This window comes from Denticeps clupeoides, chromosome 2, assembly GCF_900700375.1.
Source record: "Denticeps clupeoides chromosome 2, fDenClu1.1, whole genome shotgun sequence".
NCBI lineage: Eukaryota > Metazoa > Chordata > Actinopteri > Clupeiformes > Denticipitidae > Denticeps > Denticeps clupeoides.
The window spans coordinates 27,060,210-27,068,819 of NC_041708.1; the positions used below are offsets into that span (position 1 = coordinate 27,060,210).

Genomic DNA, 8,610 nt, shown 5'->3' on the forward strand with positions numbered 1-8,610 from the left:
CTATGTCGATTTCTGCTCATCTGGATAAGGAATTTGTAATTTATGCTCTTATGGCATAACTTCAGCTTGGGGCCTGGCCGACTGGGGTTGTTGTCCAAACTCATCCAAGAGAATGAGGGTCACGAATGTCTAGAATAACAACTCCACAATGTTGTTATAAAGCTACGTATGTAGTTCATCCACCTACCGTGGCTATTGGAAGAAGATTAGTCCGAGCGGCCAAGGTTGGAGGTGAAGAGCCAACGTAATTACTTACAAATAAGGAGAGCTCCTTTTAACCCCTCCTGGAGCCCTCCAGCCAAACCTACAACTCCTTGAATAAGTGCCTGAACACACACATTGTATGCGTGCGCACACACACACACACACACACACACACACACACACACACACACACACACACACACAGAGAAGCACGCATGTCAGACAGAGACCATGGCTGTGTGCAGCTGAGGCAGGTTCCACCGAGGCGAGCGGCTAATTCTGGAACAGTCTGTCAACCATGGCTGGCTTAAGGTGCGATCCCGGCGCCTCGGGTAACACACATGTACTTGAGCACTTTTGCCAAATCGTCCGCTCTTGTGATGAAGCGAGCGCGGCGCATCACGATTAAAGAAAAAAAAAAAAACCCCACACACACACACACACCTGTGCTCACCTCATGCAGGCATGAGACTACTCGCTCAGCGCAGAAGGAGAAAGTGGGAAAAGGAGGAGAAGCCGGAGATTAAAGGCCCGAGTTCCTTTGTCAGGCCTCTGCGAGCACGTAGCGCGCTAAGTGTGACGGACATCTTTCACAACATCGTTCCATCCAGCCCGAGGTCTCCTGTCCCCCCCTCCCCAAACCGGTTCTTTATGTTGCGCCTCTGGACAAATACAGAAAAGAAGTGGAACAAGCGGCGTCCCCGAGACAGCGTAGCAACCATAAGCCGCTCGTTGTTCGTACTGTTAACCCCCAACGTCTTTTGCAGTCGCGTAATTGCAGTCGACAATCAGATGCCATCTTTATGGGTGTATGGTGCAACTGTCACTATCTGTCATGGGACGATAACACGGGGTCTGTCACAACCGCTTACGCCGTGGTAAAGTGCCCCACGCAGTGTCGATTGTTTATTTGAATCGTTGAGTCAGTCGGGACGACTCTCGTCGTCTGCCGTCTTCACTTTTGCACGCTTGCCTTTATCTCATTAGTGAGATGCGACAAACGGTTGGCGGAGTAAACACATCCAGCAAGTGTGTCTCTCCAGGTCCTCACAGTGTGGACCAGCGGAGCGGTCCCCAGAGTCGCAGTCCCTCGGCTTTAGAAAGGTGAAACCCTGTCAAGGTGTCAGCTTCCAGATGTTCTGAGGGCGTGGGGCTTTTTGCTCTTCACCCCGGACCCCCTCAGGCCCAGCTGTGGAGAGGTAGGTGCTGGCTGGGTCTCGTCTCGTGCTGGGGCGAACAGAGCTCTGGTCAGCGTGGGGCCCTGCTGACCCCCCCCCCCCGGAGCCACCTGACCCCCGACTCGCAGGAGGGCGAGGGGCAAATGAGACCAGAGGGGAGGAAGTGATGCGGGTCTCGCTGCTGGGTGCTGGCCCGCACCTCCAGATCACCAACTAATTGGGCTCTCCGAGACACCTGCTGGGTCTTTCGCCACATCTCCGCTATCTTCTCTACGTTTTGATCGGTTCTGCAGTGGCGAAGGTTAAGAGACCTCTAGACTCTGCAGGAGTAGTCAGCATTTATTTTAAAATCTACGAACGCAAGATATTCAAACTTACTGAAGTTCAGGATGTCAAGCAGGGCATTATCGCGAGGGCATTAAAAAACAAAGTACTGTATTAATTGCCCACTATTAGCCAGATACGGTAGAAGAATTTGATCGAGTTGCTTCTCCATGTTTGCTTCGCTAAGTTAAGGTGAGGATGCTTAACAACAGACCATGGATCTTGCAGGGTCTCAGTCAAGTTTTTCCTGTTATACCGACTCATGCACCTATCTGCTTGCATAAGCAAAGACTATAATACTTACAATAATACTAATTACCACTCGCACTAAACATACTAAGATGATGAGAAAGTGGCAATAAAACTCATGACTTCGTTCTGACCCAAAGTCTTAAATCACACCTAAAAAAAAAAAAGGTCAGCATGAAGCTTCTTTTACATTAGCCCAGCAATTACATCTAATGAGGCCAGGGACAAACAACAGGATAGAGAATCTTCTATGGGTTTCCCCTCATCTAGTCACAAGGCCGGTCCCAATGACTGGATGATTTGTTTATCTGCCCAAGTTTACACTTCCTCAAAACACACCCCTCTTTGTCCAACCAAAAGCGTCGCAACGGACGCACTAAATGTCAAAAGCAGGATTCTTTGCATTCAGCGGCTCGGGGTGACATGTCACTGACACAACGAGCACATGGAGGACAGACAGACAGACCGACCGACTCATGAGACCACACTTAGGGCTTGTTGTTTCCACTGGTTTCTTTCTTCTTTTTTCATTTGTACAGGACGACAGCTCCGTTGACACGAAGTAACACAAACCTCAGCTTTAAAGCATTTCATAAAAAGTGCTCTGGAGGAGGAAATACAGTAATAAAGCGAAAAGGAACAGAGATCAGAGGGGGCCGGAAAGCGTCTTTATCACAGTAATGCATTGCAGAGTGATGAAAGAACAATACGACATATCCTTCCGCCGAGCTTTCATTACACAAGGATTTTACGCTGCGGTCAGGGGACAGACTGACTCCAGACCTTATTGGCAGTGGACGAGATGAAACACGAGCTACGTGACACCGGCGCGGCTGTGCAGTCTGTAGCACAAGGCTGCGAAAAGGCAGAGACTGACCTATGAAGATAAGCAATCGGCAAACATTTTTTCCTTCAGTGTAATTTTTGTAAATGACTCATAATGAATTGAAGTTAATGTGGCCCAAAAAAACAAAAAAAAAACAACATGAATTGCATTATTTGTGCCTGATGCTCTGGCTAAGCAGGCGACTGAGACCCTGTTTGAACAGAGTGGTTTGTGGCGGGTTCCCCAGCCAATGGCAGTGGCGCGGGTGAAATGACACGCGATGCCTCGCTGTCACCTGCAGGGTCCCATGGACGCGGTGGCACCCACTCCTCCGTCGCAGCTGGTGAGCTGCCCTCTGCCCCTCAGCGTAAACAAGCCCGCTCGCTCAAAACCGCTGCGCTCCGAACTACAGCCTGCTGCTGCCCACATGGCTGCTGGTGGGACCGGCGAGTGGTTGAGGGCTGGAAGGATCTGGAGACCACAACAACGATAATGTGCGGTTCTTCTTTATTATGCAGAGCATTTAAATTTCCTTCCAAATGTATTCGACCGTATCCCCAAACATCCGGTGTGTGTGCACGTTTTCAACAAATCGTTAATGGACCATCGGAAAATCCCGCATACACACTGGCCCTGTGCAGGTAAGGTGGTCCATCCCTGATTTGCGCTAGCAGCACTTAAATACCTCAGACAACGAAGGTCTCACAAACGCAACGTAAATAAAATCAATCATTTCTTTCACCAAAAACAAGATTCATAAAAACACAGAAGAAACAATGTTACTGAACAAAGAAAACGTTCAAGCCTGTGTACGGATTCTTCGCTCCAAGACACCTGACCTGCTGGGACAGAATTGGGTTAGGGAAGGACAACACTTCACAGCCCCAGACAGGTTCTCATCTCCCAGGCCTCCTGTGGCTAGACTGAGTGTGGACGTGGGGATCTTCAGTGGTGACAACTGGTGTAGACTCTGTTCCTCAGGACCACCACAGGGGCAAGGTGGTGTCGGACCCCGGGATAGTGCTGGATGTGGTCGAACCACCGAGTGAGGTTCATGTATCTCTCCTTCTCCTGGACGGCCAGGTCCACCTGGGGATGAGAGAGGGCTGGTGATGATGATGATGAGCTTGCCCACTCTGTGGTTAACGGCAGTGATAATTTTTTTTTTTTTTTATCTGACTGTCTTGTGCCTCCAGCCTGGTGGTAACATTCCAGGCCGCCACACCAGCTGACATTCATGAACATGTGATCCCCTCTTTATGAGGACACACACACACACACACACACACACACACACACACACACACACACACACACACACACACGTGTCTAATGATGAGCCCGCAGGGCTGACAAACTTTTCTGGCCAGCGCCTCAGGCGGAAGGCATCACTTTAGCACTTTCATCGTTTTGATCTTGTGTCAAGTTCCTCTAAAGCCCTTTAACCATATGACTCTTTAATCGCCAGCGCGGCGCTGACAAACTGCCATTCATGTCTGTTCCGCAAGAAGCCCCGGCAACCGTTTAACAACAACTTACAACAATGTGGTGGATGGCGTAGTACAGCAGGGGGTCAGCGATGGAGAGGCTGTTCCCGGCCAGGTAGACCTTGTCTTCAAGGTACTGGTTAAGGTCCTGCAATAAAGGAAAAAACAACAAAAAGCATCCTTCCATGCTGTACGGTAACAGGGACGAGACTTGACGTCCATCAAGTCCCAGAAGGAACGGGCTCAAAATCAGCGGCGAGATCCGGCTGTGATCAGTTTGTGGGTAGGTGGTCGGGAGCAAGTGAGTTTCTACAGCCACATATAAAACACGGTGGAGGCTCTGTGATGATTTGGCGAAGAGTACAGACAGACACTAAAACCACCACACATTACCAAATATTCATATGCATTCTGAAAGAAATCACAATGCTTTCTGCTGCTTCGATTTCTCATGGGATTTAAAAACAAAACACTTCCAACTCTATTTGATCTAGCGGTTTTCAGTAAATTATTAAATATATCCAGGCCTGAGCTTTGTAACCTACATATCGGTGCGCGTTTGACATGTGAGTGGCGGATCCGAATGCGAGCGATTCGTGACCCGAGGGGGAAAATCTCTGAATTCCGGCCACTGCGGCTCAGCGCAGATGTCTCTCCAGAGCGGCCCCCACCTCGCTGCCAACAGGCTCCGGTGAATCCACCTATCTAATGAACCTTCCAGAAAGTCTGAAATGCGCAGTGGTGAGGGGGCGGTACGTGCATTTTGCCTTTTTTCCATGTGTATGTGTGCAGTTGTGCGGGTCCCATGGGACGGGACCATCTTTAGCACTTGCACCGTACAGGATCTTGAGGGCTAATGGAGTCACTGTGCGGCAGGAAGACGAGTGCTGCCAAGCAAGGCATGAAGCAGACTCCTCCGCCTCGCAATCCGCTCCCTGCCTTCCTTCCCTACAGCTATGGCACAGCCGCGGACTGGGCCCCGGCGGACGGGAGTCCAACTCCAGCCCGCCCACCCCGCCTCTTCCAGCTCTCACCAAGCCACCCACCCACTTAAAACACTCCAGAGCGGAGACGAACCCGGGCTCATCTCCTCCAACTCCCTCAAACTCGCTCGCCCCCTCGTCTCCACATCCTACCGCCACGCTTCCCCGGGAATGCTGCAGTCCACCACGCTGCCAATTCCACTCCTCGGTGCGCTCACCCGGCGCTACAGCGAAGCCAGAGACCAGTGGGAAAATTCCCGAGCCCGGTGTGCAAGCGTGGCTTAGCACCTCCTACAAGGTGCACAGAGTGATTTTCCTCCTGACCTCCCCCGCTTCCCCCAACCATCAAAGGTATCAGAACGGGCCAGATTCCCAGTGCCAAGAGTGTTCAGTAATGTCACATCAAGCAAGTCTTCGAGAGAATAAACAGAAACGATCACAAACGGACTGCTTGATAGATATCCATAACTTGGAATGGAGAAACTAACTACCCACTTCTGACATTCTCAAAATGAAAAAGATTGGTGCTATTAAACAAGGTAAAATCATTGTACTTTGTGTCATTTTGGATGAGCTGTTTCAAGCTGAAACTACAGTCCTGTGTTGAACCTACTTAACACACTTAAATGAGAGCTGGGTTCATCAATACCTGTTCTTGGCAAGGATTTTTACATTTTAAAAGTGCCCAATCTGGAAACACTGACTGCAGATTCCTCCGTTTCTTTCACTTTTCGCGTTATTTCGAGACCATGTTCACTACTAAACCAGACACGCAAAAGATTATCAGTGCTTTTACTCAGGAATTCTGACCTGTGAACTTTGTGATATTCATTAAGTGGCAACCCAAGCACTAAGTCTTATGAAACGAAATCTCTCAACCCCTACATCTGAACAAAAGAATTTGTCTAAATACAAAAGATCTGTTAATAGGCGGCCATCGCCATGGCTCTGTAAGTCAAAACCTGCTGGCAAACCGTCTATTTCCCTTGCTTTCCCTGCTTTGTAGCTGCTTCCCAAAGCTCTGGTGAGCCGTTTGGACAGCAGCCCCGTAGGCACGGAGCTGGACGCTCATTACTTCTTTAAGTGCCACCATTACCAGGCTCTGCGAGGTTTCTTTCCTCCGGAGGATGTCACTGCTCCCAACAAGTCACACTGACACACACTGGCCAAGAGGCGCCCGTCTGGCCGTGCGATGTCCTGCGAGTGACATGGAGACACATGCCCTGCTCAAGATTTGAATCATAACTAGATCCTATAGGAGCCTGTACGCAAACTCACATCCAGCTGTCAAATAAGTGTCCAGCCTCATCCATCTCCTTGTTAGCCCATGCATGGAGCAGCCCTGCTGTTTCGTGGCTACTCTCTTCTAATTCTCGTCCATTATGAGGTCAATCAGCTTAAAATAGGTCTTTTATAGCATGGCATAAACAACAAATGATTACTGGGGTCTCGTGGCTCCCACAAGTTGCAAATCTTCAGGCTTGTGCTAGACCTCTCCAAAGCCCCGGACCAGAAATGAACTGCTTTCCAATGAATTCAGAATGTGGAATAGAATGGAATGCCTTTTGTATTTTCGCTATATGCATGTACAATGAGATTAAAAGGATTAAAGCGCAAATTGAACTCCTGGCGTTCAAAATACACGGGAGATAAACTCAAGATCGTGATTTCATGCAACACGGTCACACCTTCAGTACGGTCCTAATTTCTTCCCTGGGGCACTCGTCTATCCTCGTCACTCTGAACTCCAGCCACTGCTGCACCACGGCTCTCTGTTCCGGAGTCGTGCCGAGCAACTCTGGCTTCTTGGCTTCCTTCGCCAGGTGCGACGCTATGGTCGCCAGTCCAACCAGGGCTGGTCCATTGTTGCTTTGGAGAAGCGGGACCTGCAATACAAAGAATATTCATTTGGTTATGGCAAATACAATCACATACTACTGCACAACTATAACACTATTTAAAAACATAATGGTTGGTTTAAGATTATCTGATGATTCAATATCCTATTTAATGAATGAACCCAAATAAAGCAAAAAAATATATATTTGATTAAGTGCGAATTATTAATAGCTTAACCAGACGTATCAAAAGCTTTATTTGCAACATATCTTTCTGTTTATAATAAGTCTATGTATTGCCATAATTCATACAGGGATTGCTTGCTCTGTATCAATGGACATGCCAAACCCACCATTAGGCACCATGTGCAGGACCCCGCGTTTTAACCGCAACGTTTATATCCTCAATATTAAATAAACCAAGAATACACGAACACAAGCGGCGTATATAAGCGCAATACCAAGTTCACCTTTTTGACTCCTTGTGTGCTGTACTTATGGGGCTTTTTTAATCCTAGAAATTTCTCCAGCGAGGACAGCTCTCTCAGCGCCATGTTTGCGGACGTGCGTGACGGGCATGCTGAGCTGTGATTGGTTCGCGGCTCAGACGTCCCGCCTCCTGGATGTAAATTGACAGCCAGTGGGACGCGACCAACCAATCACAAAGGGGCAACGTTCTCTGCGCTTTCCCCGGATTGCATCACAGAACGTGTTTCCGAGTACATTTCAAACCTGCGCATAATTGGAGCTTTATGGAATTTACGGACAGGCTTTCTTGATTCGCCCATCTGTATATAAACTAGGAAATTTTAGGATCTTTGGTTTGTTTTAAAAATCCGGATACTGTATACATATAGCTTGATTTTTATTATCTTTAAATGAATTTACCAAATGGCCGTTTTGCATTTTTGAACCATTGTAAATCTGTATTCAAATATGTCTCCTAATATTTCTGATCGGAATATAGAAAATAAAATCAGCGTGACATCAATTGTGTCTCCTGGCCTGTCTGTCTGCCAGTCCCTCCCTGCATGTCTGCTTGGATTTATGGAACCATCGCATGTCTCCTGAGTAATGATGAAATGTCAGATGCCACTCAGTGTGAGCTTATTAACTCTATAAGGGGCAGGTGTGGATGACATCATGGAAAGTGACGTGGAATGGTGGTGCTGCATGTCTTTCCCCCACAACAGTCAATTCATGGTGCGTCATTCACATCACACTGTCCTTGTTCTTCTCAAGAGGAGACTGAAGTGCTGGAGAGTCAAGCTGCTCAGGACTCATCATTCTCTTTACCTCCCTGACTCTCAGAGATTTGCCAAAAGCTACACTATGAAAGCTGTGCTATGACTGTTGTTCTCATTATTTTCCTTTAGGTGTGGCTGAAGTTTTGCATTCCGATTTTTCAAGGACAGTGTTTTTGCACACCATCAAGAACACACTGTGCTGGGTTGTCTCTATCACAAATATTCTATTTAGAAACAATTCACAGGACAAAAGACTGCAAATCCTGTCCCAGAC

At 48.1% G+C, this 8,610-nt stretch overlaps 1 protein-coding gene across 1 annotated transcript; it reads right to left on the reverse strand.

The window, feature by feature from the left end:
• Positions 1-752: 752 nt before the first annotated feature.
• On the reverse strand, positions 753-7,663 carry eef1e1 (eukaryotic translation elongation factor 1 epsilon 1). The gene is made up of 4 exons (XM_028970406.1): positions 7,560-7,663; positions 6,940-7,137; positions 4,321-4,416; positions 753-3,870 (listed from the first exon to the last, which is right to left on the reverse strand). Exons 1-4 carry the CDS (start codon positions 7,641-7,643, stop codon positions 3,727-3,729), a joined length of 522 nt encoding a protein of 173 aa, XP_028826239.1. The 5' UTR covers positions 7,644-7,663; the 3' UTR covers positions 753-3,726.
• Between the last annotated feature and the right edge of the window lie 947 nt (positions 7,664-8,610).